Source organism: Rhinoraja longicauda, chromosome 43 (genome assembly GCF_053455715.1).
Source record: "Rhinoraja longicauda isolate Sanriku21f chromosome 43, sRhiLon1.1, whole genome shotgun sequence".
NCBI lineage: Eukaryota > Metazoa > Chordata > Chondrichthyes > Rajiformes > Arhynchobatidae > Rhinoraja > Rhinoraja longicauda.
Window position 1 is genome coordinate 8,632,492 of NC_135995.1, and position 20,467 is coordinate 8,652,958.

At 50.9% G+C, this 20,467-nt stretch overlaps 2 protein-coding genes across 2 annotated transcripts in view; both read left to right on the forward strand.

Annotated features, from left to right (window-relative positions):
- LOC144612219 (bolA-like protein 2) overlaps window positions 1-7,407 on the forward strand; it is a 13,016-nt gene extending 5,609 nt beyond the window's left edge. The window contains exons 2-3 of the mRNA XM_078431779.1: window positions 3,117-3,214; window positions 4,014-7,407. Of these exons, the coding sequence (XP_078287905.1) occupies window positions 3,117-3,214; window positions 4,014-4,128 (213 nt within the window). The 3' untranslated portion in view covers window positions 4,129-7,407. The remainder of the gene's footprint in view (window positions 1-3,116; window positions 3,215-4,013) is intronic.
- On the forward strand, window positions 6,641-17,175 carry LOC144612220 (zinc-binding protein A33-like). The gene is made up of 5 exons (XM_078431780.1): window positions 6,641-6,682; window positions 8,327-8,620; window positions 8,710-8,805; window positions 13,463-13,595; window positions 16,387-17,175. Exons 1-5 carry the CDS (start codon window positions 6,641-6,643, stop codon window positions 16,920-16,922), a joined length of 1,101 nt encoding a protein of 366 aa, XP_078287906.1. The 3' UTR covers window positions 16,923-17,175.
- Window positions 17,176-20,467: the final 3,292 nt, after the last annotated feature.

A 20,467-nucleotide genomic window follows, 5' to 3' on the forward strand; every position in this document is an offset into this window, starting at 1 on the left:
CACACACACTAACACTACCCCACACACACTAACACTACCCCACACACACACACTACCCCACACACACACACTAACACTACCCCACACATACACACTAACACTATCCCCCACACACACACACTACCCCACACACACTAACACTACCCCACACACACACACTAACACTACCCCACACACACACTAACACTACCCCACACACACACTAACACTACCCCACACACACACACTAACACTACCCCACACACACACACTAACATTACACCACACACACACACACTACCCCACACACACTAACACTACCCCACACACACACACTAACACTGTCCCACACGCACACACTACCCCACACACACACACACTACCCCACACACACACACTAACACTATCCCCCCCAAACACACACACACTAACACTACCCCACACACACACACTAACACTACTCCACACACACACACTAACACTACCCCACACAACCCCGTTGCCCACCCAGCCGGTCTCTCCGCCCCGACCAGTGATCGATCAGTTGGTGACGATGGAACAAGTTTTATTGGAGTCGGTGTTTTATATATTTATATTTATTTAAAAGTTATTCACATTTTAAAGTTTAAATCTGTCTCTTAGGGAGGGGGAGGGGGGTTGGGGAGGGGGATAGGAGGGGAGGGAGGAGGGGGAGAGGGAGTGAGGATGAGGGGGAGAGGGAGGGGGAGAGGGAGGATGAGGTGGAGAGGGGGGAGGGGAGGGGGTGGGTGAGGGGAGAGGGGAGGAGGGAGAATGGAGTGAGGGGTGGAGGGGGAATATGAGTGGGGGTGAGAGGGGGATGGAGAAAAGAGGGAGAGGGGACGATGGAGGAGAGAGGAGGGGGATGGACTGAGGAGGACGAGGAGGAAGGTAGCTAAAGGGGATGGGGAGGATAGAGTGAGGGGGGTTGGGGTGGGAGGAGGGGATAGAGGAGAGAGGGGGGGAGGGTGGATTGTACATATATAGTCATTGTATGTGGAGTGAGGTGGGGAGGGTGGGGGAGAGGGGGATGAGGGGGTGGGGAGAGAGGGGAGGGAGAGAGGATGGAGGATGGAGTGTGGGGGCGGGGGTTGATGGAGGAGAGAGTGGAGGGGGGAGGGTGGAGGATGAGGGGGAGAGGGGGTGGACAACATTGGACCCTGACGACCATCTCTCCCCAGCAGGAAGGGGTTGAGGTGGAGAGGGGGGGGTGGAGCAGGGGGGCAGAGTGAGGGGGAGGGGGATGGAGGGAGGGGAGAGGGATGGAGTGAGGGGAGAGGGATGGAGTGAGGGGGGAGGGTGGGGGAGGGAGGAGAGAGGGGATAGGGATGGAGTGAGGGGGGAGGGTGGGGGAGAGAGGGATGGAGTGAGGGGGGAGGGTGGGGGAGAGGGGGATGGAGGGAAGAGAGGGAGAGAGGGATGGAGTGAGGGGGAGGGTGGGGGGGAGGGGGACAGGGGAGAGCGGGGGGGTAGAGGGGAGGGGGGGAGGGTGTATGAGGAGAGAGAAGGGGAGGGGGGGTGAGGGGAGAGGGGGGAGGGAGAGAGGATGAAGGGAGAGGAGAGTGGATTGTACCTATATTGCCAATGTTTGTAGAGAGGGGATGGAGTGAGGGGGGAGGGGAGGGAGGATGGGGGGAGGGGTAAGGAAGGGGAGAGAAGAGGGGGGATGGAGGAGAGAGGGGGAGGGGTTGAGGGGGAGAGGAGATGGGGGGAGGGTTGGACATCATTGGGATCTCTCTCCACCAGGAATGGGTTTGAGGTGGAGAGGGAGGCATGGAGTGAGGGGGAGGGGAGGGAGTGAGGGGGAGGGGGTTGAGGGGGGATGGAGGGTTGCAGGGGAGGGGGGTTGCGGGGGAGGGGGTTGAGGGGGGATGGAGTGAGGGGGGTTGACAACGTTGGGCCCTGACAACGAAGATCTCTCCCCAATAGGAATGGATTGAGGGGGAGACGGGGTGGAGTGAGGGGGGATGGAGGGGGGAGGGGGGTGGAGTGAGGGGGGGATGGAGGGGGGAGAGGGGTGGAGTGAGGGGGGGATGGAGGGGAAGGGAGAGGGTTGAGAGGGAGGGGGGATGGAGAGGCGGGATAGAGTGAGGAGGAGTGGGGGGGTGAAAGAGAGAGGGGGTGAGAGGAGAGAGGGGGGAGGGTAGATTGTACGTATATTGCCATTGTATGTAGAGTGAGGGGGGAGGGGAGCGGGAGGGGGTGTGGGGGAAGGTTTATGGGGGGATGGACTGAGGGGGAGAGGGAGGGACGGAGTGAGGGTGGGAGGGGAGATGGAGTGAGGGGGGGAGGGGGAGGAGGAGAGGGGTTGGGGGGAGGGGAGTGAGGGGGGTCAGAGGAGGGAGAGGGGGAGGGGTTGACAATGTTGGACCCTGACGACGAAGATCTCTCCACCAGGAAAGGGTTGAGGTGGAGAGGGGGGTGGAGGGGGGATGGAGAGAGAGGTGGAGGGGGGAGGGAGGAGGGGGAAGAGAGGGGGAGGAGGATGGATGAGGGGGAGAGGTGGAGGGAGGGAGGGATGGAGGGGGAGAGGGATGGAGGGGGAGAGGGGGTGGAGTGAGGGGGAGAGGAGGGAGGGAGGGAGGGATGGAGGGGGAGAGGGGGTGGAGTGAGGGGGAGAGGAGGGATGGAAGGGGAGAGGGGGTGGAGTGAGGTGGAGAGGAGGGATGGAGGGAGAGAGGATGGAGGGGGGAGGGGGTTGAGTGAGGGGGAGAGGAGGGATGGAGGGGGTGGAGTGAGGTGGAGAGGAGGGATGGAGGGAGAGAGGATGGAGGGGGAGAGGGGGTTGAGTGAGGGAGAGAGGAGGGATGGAGGGAGAGAGGGGGTGGAGTGAGGGGGAGAGGAGGGATGGAGGGGGGGAGGGGTGGAGTGAGGTGGTGAGGAGGGATGGAGGAGAGAGGAGGGGGATGGACTGAGGGGAAGAGGGTGAGGGGAGAGGGTGGGGGAGGAAGGTGGCTAAAGGGGATGGGGAGGGTGGAGGGAAGGGGGGGGTAGAGGAGGGGAGGGGGGGGTAGAGGAGGGAGGGGTACGGAGTGAGGCGGGACGGAGTGAGGGGGGGGACGGTGGGAGAGGGGGTTTGACACGTCGGTCCCTGACGACGACGATCTCTCTCCCACCAGGACGTGGAGGACATCACGGCTCAGAAATGTTCCACCAGCTTTAAGGTTCTGGTCGTGGCCGAATCGTTCGTCTCAAAGCCTCTGCTCCAGAGGCACAGGTGAGGGTGGACAGGTGAGGGGGGACAGGTGAGGGGGGACACAGGTGACAGGTGAGAGGGAGACAGGTGAGAGGGGGACAGGTGAGAGGGGGACAGGTGAGGGGGGGACAGGAGAGGGGGACAGGTGAGGGGGGGCAGGTGTGAGGGGGGACAGGTGAGGGGGGACAGGGGTGAGGGGAGACAGGTGAGAGGGGGGACAGGTTAGGGGGGACAGGTGACAGGTGAGGGGGGGGACAGGTGAGGGGGGACAGGTGAGGAGGACAGGTGAGAGGGGGACAGGTGAGGGGGACAGGTGAGAGGGGACAGGTGAGGGGGGACAGGTGAGAGGGGGAGAGGGGGTGTAGGGGGGAGAGGGGGTGTGGGGGGGAGAGGGGGTGTTGGGGGGAGAGGGGCGTAGGGGGGAAGGGGTTGTAGGGGGGAGAGGGGGTGTAGGGGGGAGAGGGGTGCAGGGGGATAGGGGGAGAGGGGGGTGTAGGGAGGAGAGGGGGTGTAGGGGGGAGAGGGGTTGTAGGGGGGGTGTAGCGGGAGAGGGGGTGTAGGAGGGGAAAGGGGGTGTAGGGGGGAGAGGGGTGTAGAGGGGGAGAGGGGGTGTAGTTGGAGAGAGGGTGTAGGGGGAGAGGGGGTGTAGGGGGGGAGAGGGCTGTAGGGGGGGAGAGGGGGGGTGTAGGGGGGAGAGGGGGTGTAGGGGGGAGAGGGGTTGTAGGGGGGGAGAGGGGGGAGGGGGTGTAGGGGGGAGAGGGAGTTCAGGGGGGGGTGGTGGTACGTTGGGGTAATGTTCCCCCCCTCTCTCTCCCCCCAGGATGGTGAACGAGGTTCTGAAGGAGGAGATGGTGACGATCCACGCCTTGGAGCTCCAGACCCTGACCCCGGGGCAGTGGGGGGCCGGGGGGAACCATCCTCAGGACAAGAGCTGAACCCCCACACTCACCCCCCCTCCTCTCCCCCCTCAAATCCCCCACCCCCTCATCTCCCCCTCTTCCCCCCTCCCTCTCCCACCCCCCATCTCCCCCCTCAAACGCCACCCCCTCCCCCACCCCAATGAATACCTCTTCCCCATTCCCCCTTCCCTCCCCCCTCAAACCCCTCTCCTCTCCTCCCCACCCCCTCAAAGAAGATCCCTTCCCCCTCTACCTCTTCACCATTCCCCCCATCATCCCCCCCTCTCCTCTCCCCCCACCCTGAGATTCACAATATCTCCCCCCCATTCTCCTCCCCCCTCGAACCCCCCTCCCACCCCCATCAAGTTCCCTCTCCCCCTCCTCCCACTACCTCTCCCTCACCCCCTCAAACCCCCATCTTCCCCCTCGAACCCTCCTCCCCTCCCCCTCACCCCCTTGAATCCCCCCTCGCCATCCCCTCCTCCTCTCCTCTCCCCCTTTCTCTCACCCCTCAAGATCCCTCTCCCCCTTCCCCTCTCTACCTCTCCCTCCCCTTCATCCCCCCCCCTCTCCTCTCCCCCCACCCTGAGATTCAGAATAAACCTCTCCCCACCCCACAACTCACCTCTCCTCCTTCCACCCTCTACCTCTCCCCCATCCTCTCCTCCCCACCCCCTCAAACCCCTCTCTTCTCCTCCCCACCCCCTCAAAGAAGATCCCTCTCCCCCTCATCCTCAACCCCCCCTCCCCTCTCCCCCCACCCTGAGATTCACAATAAACCTCCACCACCCCCCCCCCCACAGTCCACCACCACCCACCCCCCTGAGTTATTTCCGTGTGAGTTACACGCGTGTCGAGGGGTGACGGGGGGTGGGGCACACGGACACGCAACACGCACACACTACACGGACACGGGCTGCCGTCAATCGTTTAATGAAGCTGTGGGTCACGGGTCAAATCTCCCCCCCCACCGGGGGGGGGGGGGCAGGAAAGGGGGGACCCCCCACCTCTGTTACCCCCCTTCATACCCCCCCTAACTCTCCCCCTCCATCTTCCCCTCCTCTCCATGGCAGATGCAGTTTAATGTAGATAAGTGTGAGGTTATTCATTTTGGAAGTAAGAATAGAAAGGCAGATGATTATCTGAATGGTGTCAAGTTAGGAAGAGGGGATGTTCAACGTGATCTGGGTGTCCTAGTGCATCAGTCACTGAAAGGAAGCATGCAGATACAGCAGGCAGTGAAGAAAGCCAATGGCATGTTGGCCTTCATAACAAGAGGAGTTGAGTATAGGAGCAAAGAGGTCCTTCTACAGTTGTACCGGGCCCTGGTGAGACCGCACCTGGAGTACTGTGTGCAGTTTTGGTCTCCAAATTTGAGGAAGGATATTCTTGCTATGGAGGGCGTGCAGCGTAGGTTCACTAGGTTAATTCCCGGAATGGCGGGACTGTCGTATGTTGAAAGGCTGGAGCGATTGGGTTTGTATACACTGGAATTTAGAAGGATGAGGGGGGATCTTATTGAAACATATAAGATAATTAGGGGATTGGACACATTAGAGGCAGGAAACATGTTCCCAATGTTGGGGGAGTCCAGAACAAGGGGCCACAGTTTAAGAATAAGGGGTAGGCCATTTAGAACGGAGATGAGGAAGAACTTTTTCAGTCAGAGAGTGGTGAAGGTGTGGAATTCTCTGCCTCAGAAGGCAGTGGAGGCCAGGACGTTGGATGCTTTCAAGAGAGAGCTGGATAGAGCTCTTAAGGATAGTGGAGTGAGGGGGTATGGGGAGAAGGCAGGAACGGGGTACTGATTGAGAGTGATCAGCCATGATCGCATTGAATGGCGGTGCTGGCTCGAAGGGCTGAATGGCCTACTCCTGCACCTATTGTCTATTGTCTATAATGTTTTGATCTGTTCTAATTGAATTTATTGTTCTTAATATTTGTCCTTCTTTCAGTTGCCATGCCAATACCTTGTGCGCTCTTTCTCCTAATTCATAATACCTTTGGTTAGTTCGTAATATTAGTTTTTCTGTTCTGTAAGTATGTAAAGTATTGTATTGAATTTTTTTATTTGCAAGTTGTATTTTTTTTGTATCTGAAGAAGCTTTATGTTAGTCTTTTTCTAGTACGGTGATTTCTTTTTCTAATCTTTCAGATTCCTTCCTATAGTTTTTCTTTATCTTAGACGAGTAGCTTATAATTTGGCCTCTCAAATAAGCCTTCATTGCATCCCATACAATAAAGTTATCATTAACTGAATTTAAATTTGTTTCCAAAAATAATCCAATTTGTCCTCGAATAAAATCACAAAAGTCTTGCCTTTTCAATAGTAAAGAGTTGAGTCTCCATTTATATACTGACTGTTCTTTATCTGGCATCGTAATTTTCATTAATAATGGTGAATGATCCGATAACAATCTAGCCTTATAATCTATTTGTATTATTCTACCCCTTAATTGAGCTGAAATCTAAAATAGATCTATTCTAGAATATGTATCATGTCTATTGGAATAAAAGGACGGTGGCGGTGACTGAAACACAATCCGGTATGACGAGAGAAATGAAAAGGAGAGTCCGCAAGATCTACCTTGTTGAATAACTTGAGTAATACATTGTGCTATTATTTGCATTGCTTTTCATCAGCTTCGTGAGTTAATACAAGGCTGTTCTTAATAAACAAAACTTAACCTTCTTATTAAGGAATTAATGTAAGTCGGTGATCAATTTCTCAGGACGTAGATGTCGCGGCACGAACAGCATTTATTGCACATCACTAATTGCCCTCTGAGTAGATCGCTCGGCCATTTCCAAGGACATTTGATCTTCAACCGAGTTGGATCTTTAACAAAATAAGAGTGTTGCGCTCATCGTTTTTCAGACAGTTTATTTTTTTCAAGTATTCGAGGCGATTAACTGTATTTAAGGTGCGGAAAAATAATTTACATTGTGTCCCTGGATTGTGCCACTGGATTCCTCGTTTGATAATTAAATCGGTGCCTCGCCACCGCACCCCAACCTCTAGTTGATGCCTCGAGTTCTTGTTTCTTGGTCCTCCAAAATATTCCAAATGGAATTTAAACTGGAGGTGGCGGAGTATGGACTTAAGCAAGAAGGGCTTCTTGGAGACGAAGAGCTGACATAAATTTAGTTGCCTAATATGTAATTTAGTAGCCTAATATGCAAACCGCCGGGGATTTAAAAAAATTACAACAATAGAAGTCTCGGATACAATAATTACCTTGGCTCCGATCTGGTTGCCACATCGGCCGGCTTGTATGTGCACGATCTCCCGCATGGGAAATGTGTTAATTTGAGTTTAGGGAAGGAACGAATGTAAGAAAGAGAGAAAGAAAGACAGAAGCCGGACTGTCCCGCTGGTTTGCAGAGTGACCGCGCCGCTCTCAGCAGTTCACCAGTTCCTGTGGGATTGCGGCCCTTCAGTTAATAACCATGTCCAAAACCGGGATTATTCCCGTCACGATCTCACACACCTTTATAAGATCACCCCTCATCCTCCTGCGCTCCAAGGAATAAGGTCCTAGTCTGCCCAATCTCTCCCTACAGTGAGGCCCTCAGACCCTGGCAACGTCCTCATAAGTATCTCTACATCCTTTCCAATGTATCCACATTCTTCAAACAGCAGAGTGAACAAAACTGAACACATTGGTCCACACTGGACATCCTTAATATGAAATGATGCACGGCTTACCCAAATATAGATGCACCTGAAGACTGGAGCGCGAGAGACGAGTGAACTGATGTGGATTAAAATATGTTTTAATAATATTATTTCCATCCTGATCCCGGGCTGTGAACGGAGATGCGGGCGGCGGGTTCCACTGCCCAACAAGTGCAACGCCTTCTCAGTTACACCTCCTTAGCGTTGGTCCCTGTCCCTTTCTGTCCCGCCTTGCACAATCCCAGGGCAATCTCTCCCCTTTCGTCTATATTCAGGCCGGTTTAATGTCTAACTGACCCCTCCCTCGAGTGATTAGTTGGAAGTGGCCAGGACACCTTCACACTGAACACTTGCAGCCAAATAAGGTCATTGCCCGAGACGGCAGCGCGCGCAGTGGGAAACACTGAACCAGGAAGTGGCGGAGTTACAATGGCTGCGAAAGACCCGGTCGAGAGTTGGACCGAGGAGGCAGTTTGTCCCATCTGCCTCGATTTCTTCACCGATCCGGTGGCACTGGAGTGCGGGCACAACTTCTGCCGCTCCTGTATCACACAGAGTTGGGACAGGGAGGAGAGAAACTCCTGCCCGGAATGTAGAGAGGAGTTTACAGACCGCACCCTCAAAGTAAATCGGGCCTTAGTTAGACTGGCTGAGAAAGCTCGAACACTGAGCCTGAATCGGGAAATAATTCCAGAGAAGGAAAGTAAACTTCACTGCGAGGAACATCAGGAAGAACTGAAGCTGTTTTGTGAAACTGACAAGAAGCTGATCTGCCTGGTTTGTCGTGATTCGCGGGAACACAAGTCTCACAGCTTTATGCCGGTTAAAGAAGCTGTTCAAATATGCAAGGTAAATGCAAACCGATTTTAAACGCATCATTTTATTTCCATCTTTATTGTTCAACAATTTAATTTTCTGATTCCCAAACACAATTCCAGGATCAGGTGAAAACTTCCATCCAGTCTCTCACAAAATATAAATCAGAGATCCAGCAAATGGAGCAGCAACAGAAAGAGAAGATTTCTGGAGTTCTGGTGAGGCTTTTAAGTTTCGATTTCCTGATCTTGTGCAGGTTTTATCCCTGTGACGCGTGTAATAACAGGGCAGCGCAGTGACACATGTAGTGCTGCTGTCTCCTAGTTCTGGTGACTGGGTTCGATCCAGACCTCGGGCGCTGCCCGTGTGGTTCACGCCTTCTCCCTGTGACCGCGTCGAATTCCTTCCACGTCCCCAATACACGCTGGTTCAATGGTCAATCGGGGACTGTAAAATTATCCCTGGGAAAGTGGGTGGTGGACGGATAAATAGTAATTAAAGGGCAGATGAAAAGGAAAGCAGGGTATTGTATTGAGGGGTAGAGGATTAATGGGTAATAAGATTACCCTCTCGACATTTCAGAAGCATTTAGACAAACTATTGAATTGTCAAAGCAAATAAAAATGCACAGGACAAATGTTACGGTCAAGGTCATGAGAATACACAATCAGTGACATGAAATATTGATCTTCCCCTTTCATTTCACAGGAACAGTCACACAACCTTCAGTCCAAGATCACATCCCAGTTTGCTGAACTGCACCAGATTCTCACTGGGAAAGAGCAGCGCGTACTGGCAGATATCCGGGAGGAAGAGAAGAAGATTCTAAATACAATGGAGAAAAAACTTGAAGAGATTGAAGAGAATTTAAATTCCATTGAGGAGGATCTCTTAAAGTTGCAGCAACAGATGGATCAAAAGGACAGTGTGGTGTTTCTGAAGGTGAGAGGTGACACTCCAGTTTGGCGAAGTGAAAGTGCACAGTCACAAAATGGTGGGGGATATTTCTGAGATAAATGCTGCATTTGCCACTAATTGAGAACTGGGTAAATGCTCTGTCTGTTCCAGAGCTGTGCTGCTGTTGTTCCCAAACTAAATGGCCTCCCGTATAATCTGCGGGATCTCGGCACTGCCTGCAGTCTCCTTGGGATGAGTTACTGTGATCCTGTCACTGAGATAGCGAATGTTTGATATTTCCCTGAAAAGATGGGAAATCTCCAGGAAATCAAAAGATCACGTGGAAAGTTTGTCCTATGTTCCCCTTTAGTGGGAAAGAATTACGCGGCGTTAAACCGATCTGTTGAAGGCTTGCTCTCGGATACACTTCATCAAGTCCTGTGATTTACCCACCTTAACATGCCTTGAGGTCGCCAGCACTTAAGGGGACCTATCCTATCCTATCCTAATTATCCCTTTGCTCTTAAAGGAACCTATTATCCCCCTAGTTATTATTTTGCTGTTAATACACTTGTAGGATCTCTCGGGCAATATCCAATATTTGTCTCTGTGACGATGACAATAAATGCTGGGCAATGGAACATTTCTGGGGCTTGTTGTGATTTGTGTGAAACTCCTGTTGTCGGGATGTGGATGTCCCGTCTCAGTCTGCTCAGATTTGTGTTTTATTTCTTGCAGGAGGAAGCTGGGAGGAAGAGGAGGTAGGACTGCACCTGAGCTGGAATGGAACCAATGTCCTAGGGGGAGTGTTTGCTAGTGCTGTCGGGGAGGATTTAAACTAATGTGGCAGGGGGGTGGGAGCAGGAGCAGAGAGACAGAGGGGTGTAAAATGAGGGTAGAAGCATCAGGTAGCAAGGTGAAAAGTAAAAGTGGCAGGCAGACAAATCCAGGGCAAAAATCAAAAAGGGCCACTTTTCAACATAATTGTATAAGGGGTAAGAGAGTTGTAAAAACAAGCCTGAAGGCTTTGTGTCTCAATGCAAGGAGTATACGTAATAAGGTGGATGAATTAAATGTGGAGATAGCTATTAATGATTATGATATAGTTGGGATTACGGAGACATGGCTCCAGGGTGACCAAGGCTGGGAGCTCAACATCCAGGCAGGATAGACAGAAAGGAAAAGGAGGTGGGGTAGCATTACTGGTTAGAGAGGAGATTAAAGCAGTGGAAAGGAAGGACATTAGCTTGGAGGAAGTGGAATCGATATGGGTAGAGTTGCGAAACACCAAGGGGCAGAAAACGCTAGTGGGAGTTGTGTACAGGCCACCTAACAGCAGTAGTGAGGTTGGGGATGGCATCAAGCAGGAAATTAGAAATGCGTGCACTAAAGGTGCAGCAGTTATAATAGGTGACTTCAATCTACATATAGATTGGGTGAACCAAACTGGCAGGGGTGCTGAGGAAGAGGATTTCTTGGAATGTTTGAGAGATGGTTTTCTAAACCAACATGTCGAGGAACCAACGAGAGAACAGGCCATTCTAGACTGGGTATTGAGTAATGAGGAAGGGTTAGTTAGCAGTCTTGTTGTGCGAGGCCCCTTGGGCAAGAGTGATCATAATATGGTAGAGTTCTTCATTAGGATGGAGAGTGACAAAGTCAATACAGAAACAAGTGTTCTGAACTTAAAAAAAGGTAACTTTGAGGGTATGAGGCGTGAATTGTCCAAGATAGACTGGCGATTGGTGCTGAAAGGGTTGACGGTGGACATGCAATGGAAGGCATTTAAAGGTCGCATGGATGAACTACAACAAGTGTTCATCCCAGTTTGGCAAAAGAACAAACCAGGAAAGGTAGTGCATCCGTGGCTAACAAGGGAAATCAAGGATAGTATTAAAACAAAAGATGAAGCATACAGATTAGCCAGAAAAAAGTAGCATACCAGAGGACTGGGAGAAATTCAGAGTCCAGCAGAGGAGGACAAAGGGCTTAATTAGGAAAGGAAATATAGATTATGAGGGAAAACTGGCAAGGAACATAAAAACTGACTGCAAAAGCTTTTATAGATATGTCAAGAGAAAAAGATTAGTTAAGACAAATGTAGGTCCCTTGCAGTCAAAAACAGGTGAATTGATCATAGGGAACAAGGAGATGGCAGACCAATTGAACAAATACTTTGGTTCTGTCTTCACTAAGGAAGACATAAACCATCTGCCGGAAATAGCGGGGGACCGGGAGTCTAATGAGATGGAGGAACTGAGGGAAATCCAGGTTAGTCGGGAAGTGGTGTTAGGTAATTAAATGGATTAAAGGCAGATAAATCCCCAGGGCCAGATAGGCTGCATCCCAGAGTGCTTAAGGAAGTAGCCTCAGAAATAGTGGATGCATTAGTGATAATTTTTCAAAACTCTTTAGATTCTGGAGTAGTTCCTGAGGACTGGAGGGTAGCTAATGTACCCCTACTTTTTAAAAAGGGAGGGAGAGAAAACGGGGAATTATAGACCAGTTAGCCTAACATCGGTAGTGGGGAAAATGCTAGAGTCAGTTATTAAAGATGTGATAGCATCACATTTGGAAAGTGGTGAAATCATCGGACAAAGTCAGCATGGATTTACCAAAGGCAAATCATGACTGACGAATCTTATAGAATTTTTCGAGGATGTAACTAGTAGAGTGGATAAGGGAGAACCAGTCGATGTGTTATATCTGGACTTTCAGAAGGCCTTCGACAAGGTCCCACATAGGAGATTGGTGTACAAACTTAAAGCACACGGTATTGAGGGTTCAGTGTTGAGGTGGATAGAAAATTGGTTGGCGGACAGGAAGCAAAGAGTAGGAATAAACGGGTCCTTTTCGGAATGGCAGGCAGTGACTAGTGGGGTACCGCAAGGCTCAGTGCTGGGATCCCAGTTATTTACGGTGTATATTAATGATTTGGACGAGGGAATTGAATGCAACATCTCTAAGTTTGCGGATGAGACGAAGCTGGGTGGCAGTGTTAGCTGCGAGGAGGATGCTAGGAGGCTGCAGAGTGATTTGGATAGATTAGGCGAGTGGGCAAATGCATGGCAGATGCAATATAATGTGGATAAATGTGAGGTTATCCACTTTGGCGGCAAGAACAGGAAAGCAGAGTATTACCTGAATGGTGACCGATTGGGAGAAGGGGAGATGCAACGTGACCTGGGTGTCATGATGCACCAGTTATTGAAAGCAAGCATGCAGGTGCAGCAGGCAGTGAAGAAAGCGAATGGTATGTTGGCATTCATAGCAAGAGGATTTGAGTTTAGGAGCAGGGAGGTTCTGTTGCAGTTGTACAGGGCCTTGGTGAGACCGCACCTGGAGTATTGTGTGCAGTTTTGGTCTCCTAACCTGAGGAAAGACGTTCTTGCCTTAGAGGGAGTACAGAGAAGGTTCACCAGATTGATCCCTGGGAAGGCGGGACTTTCATATGAGGAAAGACTGGATAGACTGGGCTTGTACTCGCTGGAATTTAGAAGACTGAGGGGGGATCTTATAGAAACATTCAAAATTCTTAAGGGGTTGGAGAGGCTAGATGCGGGAAGATTGTTCCCGATGTTGGGGGAGTCCAGAACCAGGGGTCATGGCTTAAGGATAAGGGGGAAGTCTTTTAGGACCGAGATGAAAAAACATTTCTTCACACAGAGTGGTGAGTCTGTGGAATTCTCTGCCACAGAAGGTAGTTGAGGCCAGTTCATTGGCTATATTTAAGAGGGAGTTAGATGTGGCCCTTTTTGCTAAAGGGATCAGGGGGTATGGAGAGAAGGCAGGTACGGGCTACTGAGCTGGATGATCAGCCATGATCATATTGAATGGCGGTGCAGGCTCGAAGGGCCGAATGGCCTACTCCTGCACCTATTTTCTATGTTTCTATGTTTCTATGACATGCTCTTGACTGAAATACTGCATGTTTGTGTATCAGCTCAAAGAAATTGTTGAGGCTCAGTTTATCACCAGCTGCTAAATACTTGCAGGGTTAGTGATGAAGATAAAGCACTCACAGTGACAGACGGTGCCTTGCCGATTGAAAAATTCGATCACCACTTTTTGATGAACACGCTGTGGAGAGAAACATCTGTCATTAAGCGAGGTAAAACATGTCCAGTTTCCTCTCTTCTTGTTTATAACGCCTTTTAGTAACACAGATGCAAACATTGCCGATAGAAATTGTATTCGCCTCCAACACCTCCTATGGCAGCTAGCTCTCTGCCACCCAGTGCCTGAAAACGTTGCCGTTCAAGAACATTTTAGACTTTCCCTTCAGAACTTAAACCGATGCCCTCGAAGTTTAGAAGACTACATCTCCCATTCCTCAGTCTGTTGGCCCAGTTCATTTTGACCAGTTTAATCTTAGACAACCTTCTTCACTCTCCATGATGTCTCATGAATATTAGTCTCATCTACAAACCTGCTAGACATGCCACCCACATACATGTCATTTATCTAATCATTTGTTTAAATAGGGACCAACAGTGGACTCAGCATTGAGCATTGTGGTACACCACTTGCGACAGGCCTCCAGTCTGAAAAACAACTCTGCCTCCCACCTTCCGGCCACATGTTTATTTATTCGCTATCTACCCTGGATTCCATACGTTCCATCGTTCCTGATCAGCCGACGACAGAGGTTGCTGCTGTCAAATTGCTAATCATACCTCCTACATTCACATCCAAGCCTTAGAAATATAACATAAACAGCAGTGAACATCCGAGATGTTCTGCCCCAGGAGGTAGTGATAGGTCAGATTATTGGCAATAGGCAAAGTGAACACAGATGGATATTTGAAGGATCGAGAAATTGGCGGTTATGGAGAACTCACATAGAACAGGAATTGGTGCCATCTTAGATCAGTCAGGATCACATTGAATGGCGGAGCCGGTCTGAGGAGTGGAGGCTACTCCTGCTATTTTCTTGTGATCTTTAGTTTTTTCATACCTACAGCATGATAATCCTTACACAGAGTTGAATGCGGCAAAGATTGACAATACCTGTCTCTGGGACACTGATTTTGCTGTGCGCGGTGAGATTGAGTGGACTAGGCCTGTTTACTCGAGAGTTCAGGTGTATTAGAGGAGATCTCAGTGAAACACAGAGTTTTTACAGGGCTCAGTGGGCTGGATGCAGGGAGGATGGTTCCCCTGTCTGAGGGATCTCTAGAGAGCTGGCACCCTCTCAGAATGTGGGCTACACCATGCAGGACAGAGATAAGGAGACATTACTGCACGCAGAGATTGGGGAACGACCCTGCACCAGTGGCTGTGGAGACTCAGTCATTCAGTGCTCTTGGACCTGAGAGCCATGGTTGTACATTACAGAGTCCGACCCTGACCATTTTTTCCCCAGCTACACTAATCTATTTGCCCACATTACATCGGCATTCTTCTGCACCTCACCTACTTAAGTGCCTCAAATGTAGTGATGATATCTCATTCCACCCCCTGCTCTATAACATGTTCCAGATATCACCCGCTCTCAGTGTAAATCTTGTTCGTTTGTTCCTGAACTACAGCCAAAACGGTACACGATAGCGTGACGATTTTAAGCCCACCTTACTCAGCGTCATCCTTTTGGTGCTAATGGAAGAAGTTTCATTGAAATCGGTGTTATATTTTTTAAGTTATTCGCATTTTCATGTTTAAATCTATCTCCTAGGAAGGGAGGGGGGAGGTGGGAGGGAGGGAGGAGGAGGGAAGAAAAAAGTGAGATTGAGGGGGATGGAATGGAGGGACGGGGAGAGGGAGGGAGGAGAGGGTGCTGTACCAATGCAGGAGAGGTTTGGGCCCATCGGGTCCACTTGTTCCAGTAAAACCTAAATCTCAGATCCACTTTCAAATTCCTTGCTTTCTATATAAACCAGCACTCTCGTGAATTGATTTCCCTGCATCCGAATAAGGTTTAGATAATTACCCTGCATCCTGCTGCAGACTTTGACAAACTTCCCCGCTATCCACAATTTTTGCTTCCTCCACAAACTTACTAATCACACCTCCCACATTCACATCCAAGCCATGATCATATAACATAAACAGCAAAGGTTGCAGCGCCGATCTCTGCTACACACCACAAGCCACAGACCTCCAAGCAGAAAAATCATCCTTCTACCGATACCTTCTACCTCCAACCACCAAGCCACTTGTGGATCCATTTCACCAGCTCGCCTTGGATCCCACCTGCCTTCGCTTTCTGGACCAGCCTTGCACGCGGAACATTGTCAAGTCCCTCAGTGAAGTTCATATATTGGTTTACAATGAGATCAGTGTGTTAGTTGTACACACCCTTCAAATCCACCCGTGAATCTGCTCTCTTTCATCGACCCCACAACCACAAGTCTCCACCCGTTCTGTCCAACACCCGATCATTCAACCTCTGCTTCCTTCCATGGTCCAAGCCACCCCTCCCTCTCTCTCACCCTCCACTCATAGAAACAGGGGCAGGTCATCTGGCCCCTCGTTTCTGCCCCCTTTGTGATCATGATGACCCCACCACGCACCTCTACCTCCTCTATAAACTCCTCAAATGACTGCTAACCTCAATATCCTCTTGCTCCGATCTGTCTCCATATGTGTGTACCCCCCCCCCCTTCGTTTCTCCTTCACCACCGCAATCTCGCAATCCTCCTCACTCGTCCTCCCCGTCCACCCTCCCCCACCTCACGAAATTCCCCTCTCCATCCCTGGATTAAAAACTCCGGGGGAGATGTCTGTTGTCCCCCCGATGTGGTCAAGGGTGAAGCCCCGGGCAGGGTTTCAGTTGTCCGCCCGCCTGTGCCTGAGGCCGAGCGGCCTCTCCCCCGGTCCCGGGGCCGCGCTGCCCGAGTCTCCCCCCGACCCCCCACCCCCCCCCCCCCGGGGACTCTCTGATTCTCTGCTTCTCCCCCCAGTCTCCGTCACCCTGGATGTGGAAACAGCGCATGCGCAGCTCGAGGTGTCTGAGGATCGGAAGAGGGTGAGACTGACCCGGATCGAGAGGAGTCTCCCTGACACCGGGAAGAGGTTTACAGTCCGGCCGTGTGTGCTGGGATCGGAGGGGTTCACATCGGGGAGACATTACTGGGAGGTGGAGGTGGCGGGGAGTGAGGACTGGAGTCTGGGAGTCGCCGCAGAGTCTGTGGAGAGGAAGGGATGGGTCGCACTGGCCCCGGAGACTGGAGTCTGGAGCATCTGGCGGGGGCGGGGTGAAACGTTTGTTGCAATCACCTCCCCTCGATCCCCTCTCCCCGCCCGTCCCATCCCCGGGAGGGTGGGAGTTTATCTCAGTTACGAGTCCGGGACAGTTTCATTTTACGACGCGGCCACCAAGTCCCATCTCCACACCTTCACTGGGAATAAATTCACGGAGAAACTTTATCCTTTCTTCTGGACTTGGGATGAAGACCAGTGGCTGGGAATCTGCTCCGGTTCCGCTCCGGGTGTGTAAAAGGGTCGGGTCCCGGGACCAGCGTCAGGAGCGGGGCTCAGGGGCTGTGGGGCAGAAACCCGGTGGACAACAGGTCGGCGCTGAACGGCTCCCATTTAATCCCCAAACTGCAACACGACCTCCCGACTTCCATCCTCAATACTCTGACTGATGAAGGCCAATGTGCCAAAAGCCTTTTTGACCGCCTTATCCACCTGCGACTCGACCTTCAAGGAACCATGCCCCTGAACTCCTAGATCCCTCTGCTCTACAACACTCCCCAGAGGACCACCGTTCACCGTGTGGGTCCTGCCTTTGTTCCACGTCACAAAATGCAACACCTCATTACAACATCGCGGGCTCCAGTCTGCGACCCGCCGGGGCGCACATCACCCGCTGTGGCTCCGCTCACGTTTGTAACTCTTCACCTTTAACTTGACGTTTAATAAAGTCTTTAACAAAATAACCCGCGTTTGAGTTCTCTCCGCGTCACGGTACAGAGATCTCTTCAAACAGCAGACGCGAGGATCCGTGGATACTGGGTTTACAAAAGGAAAAAGACACTAAGAGAGCTGGAGTAACTCAGCGGGTCGGGCAGCATCTGTGGAGAACACGGATAGGTGACGTTTCACAGAGTGCTGGAGTAACTCAGCGGGTCAGGCAGCATCTGTGGAGAACGTGGATAGGTGACGTTTCACAGAGTGCTGGAGTAACTCAGCGGGTCAGGCAGCATCTGTGGAGAACATGGATAGGTGACGTTTCACAGAGTGTTGGAGTAACTCAGCGGGTCAGGCAATAGACAATAGACAATAGACAATAGGTGCAGGAGTAGGCCATTCAGCCCTTCGAGCCAGCACCGCCATTCAATGCGATCATGGCTGATCACTATCAATCAGTACCCCGTTCCTGCCTTCTCCCCATACCCCCTCACTCCGCTATCCTTAAGAGCTCTATCCAGCTCTCTCTTGAAAGCATCCAACGAACTGGCCTCCACTGCCTTCTGAGGCAGAGAATTCCACACCTTCACCACCCTCTGACTGAAAAAGTTCTTCCTCATCTCCGTTCTAAATGGCCTACCCCTTATTCTCAAACTGTGGCCCCTTGTTCTGGACTCCCCCAACATTGGGAACATGTTATCTGCCTCTAATGTGTCCAATCCCCTAATTATCTTATATGTTTCAATAAGATCCCCCCTCATCCTTCTAAATTCCAGTGTATACAAGCCCAATCGCTCCAGCCTTTCAACATACGACAGTCCCGCCATTCCGGGAATTAATCTAGTGAACCTACGCTGCACGCCCTCCATAGCAAGAATATCCTTCCTCAAATTTGGAGACCAAAACTGCACACAGTACTCCAGGTGCGGTCTCACCAGGGCCCGGTACAACTGTAGAAGGACCTCTTTGCTCCTATACTCAACTCCTCTTGTTACGAAGGCCAACATTCCATTGGCTTTCTTCACTGCCTGCTGAACCTGCATGCTTCCTTTCATTGACTGATGCACTAGGACACCCAGATCTCGTTGAACCCCCCCTCCTCCTAACTTGACACCATTCAGATAATAATCTGCCTTTCTATTCTTACTTCCAAAGTGAATAACCTCACACTTATCTACATTAAACTGCATCTGCCATGTATCCGCCCACTCACACAACCTGTCCAGGTCACCCTGCAGCCTTATTGCATCTTCCTCACAATTCACACTACCCCCCAACTTAGTATCATCTGCAAATTTGCTAATGACTTAGTATCATCTGCAAATTTGCTAAAGGCAGCATCTGTGGAGAACATAGATAGGTGACGTTTCACAGAGTGCTGGAGTAACTCAGCGGGTCAGGCAGCATCTCTGGAGAACATAGATAGGTGACGTTTCACAGAGTGCTGGAGTAACTCAGCGGGTCAGGCAGCATCTGTGGATGGAAATGGACAGATCACGCTTCAGGGTCGGGACCCTTGTTTGGTCTGAAGGAGGATTTCCAAGAGCTACAGTCTGTTATATCAGAGTGAATGAATTGGTGTTGATGTCCTTCGGAAGAGGGCGGTAAAGGTCTGACTCTGGAGGTGTAAATAGGAGGGAGGAATTAAATCGGAAATTACTTGAAGGCAGAAGAATAAAGATGAATGTTAGGAGTGGAAGATACAATGGGTCTCTCGGTGTTGATGGCCATGTAGAACTAGAACAGTCTCTTCGGCCCACATAGAACGTGGAACAGTACAATGCCAAGCTAATCTCTGTTTCCTCTAGTTGCTCCGGTTTTCTCCCACATCCCAAAGACGTGCGGGTTTGTTGGTTAGTTGGCCCCTGTGAAGTAGCCCCTGATGTATAGAGAGTGGATGAGAAAGTGGGATAACATAGAACTGGTGTGCACGGGTGATCGATGGTGGTCGTGGATTCAGTCCCTCCCCCACCCTGGTCGTTGTACTAGTTTCACTGTCGTCCTGGTGAGTTTCATTGCCTGTAACTCGTTTTCACCGAGCTCACAGCCAACAATGGCCTGCTTCTTTTATCATCATTATTTGTTCACGTATCTTTCTTTCATTTGTTGAAAATCTTTGTACCACTGTCGATATATCTCGTTTCACTTTCCCAATCAGAAGAAGGGTCTCGACCCCAAACGTCTCCTAATCCTGTTCACCAGAGATGCTGCCTGACCCGCTGACCTACTTCAGCTTTTTGTGTCTATCTTCGGGGGGCCGAAAGGCCTGTTTCCGTGCTGTATCTCTGCACCAAACCGTGTTCTGTTAATCGGGAACAGGACTGTTTCCACGTCTTGGTTCTGCCACTAGATGGCAGCAACGCCACGCGGTGCGACCACAGACCAGCTGTAACTTTGAGAATTCACTTTGACAATTGCAGAAACAGCGGGAATCTGGTTTAATAAGTGACTTTTGTCACCTGTTACCACACCCGAAGCCCAAACCAAATGCATGGCTTAAAACGTTGAGGCTTTAAAATGTGCAATAGAAGCAAAAATTGGCCCAAATACTCAGCAGGTCAGGCAGCAACAGCAAGGTGAAACAGACCTTACATTCCAAATCAAATACTGATGACGAATGGTGTTCAACCTGAGTCATTAATTACGTTTCTTTCTCTACAAACGCTAACCAACCTTCTGAGTATTTCAGCATTATTTCAGCATCTGGGTTTTTATTTTAGTTTTCCAGTTCAATGGGCGATTGGAATGTGAATCTGCCCATAAACTGGCAAGAGAAAAAACAGAAAGCCTTGGCGGCAGTATGGGGTATTTGGAAAGAGAAGGCTTAATATTTCTGAGGTATTGTGGAGCAGCGGGAAGAGCCGCTGCCTCAAGGCCAGGGACCCGGGTTCGATCCTGACCTCAGCTGCTGACTGTTCTAAGTTTGCACGTTCTCCTTGTGGCCTCGTGGATTTCCTCCGGGTGTTCTGGTTTCCTCCCACAATCAAAGGACATGCCGGTTTCTATGTTTATTGGCCTTCTGTAAAAGCCCCAAGTGTGTGGGGAGTAGATGGGAAAATGGGACAACAGAGAATAAGTGTGAATTGATGACAGACACAAAAAGCTGCAGGAATTCAACGGGTCTGACAG

Excerpts from the sequence above, each read along its gene's own strand:
- LOC144612220 (XM_078431780.1), top strand. The coding sequence starts at position 6,641 with ATGACGAGAGAAATGAAAAGGAGAGTCCGCAAGATCTACCTT. Across the intron at positions 6,683-8,326 it reads GAGTCCGCAAGATCTACCTT|AGTTGGGACAGGGAGGAGAG; the intron begins GTTGAATAACTT and ends TGTATCACACAG. Across the intron at positions 8,806-13,462 it reads AGAAGATTTCTGGAGTTCTG|CTGCTAAATACTTGCAGGGT; the intron begins GTGAGGCTTTTA and ends GTTTATCACCAG.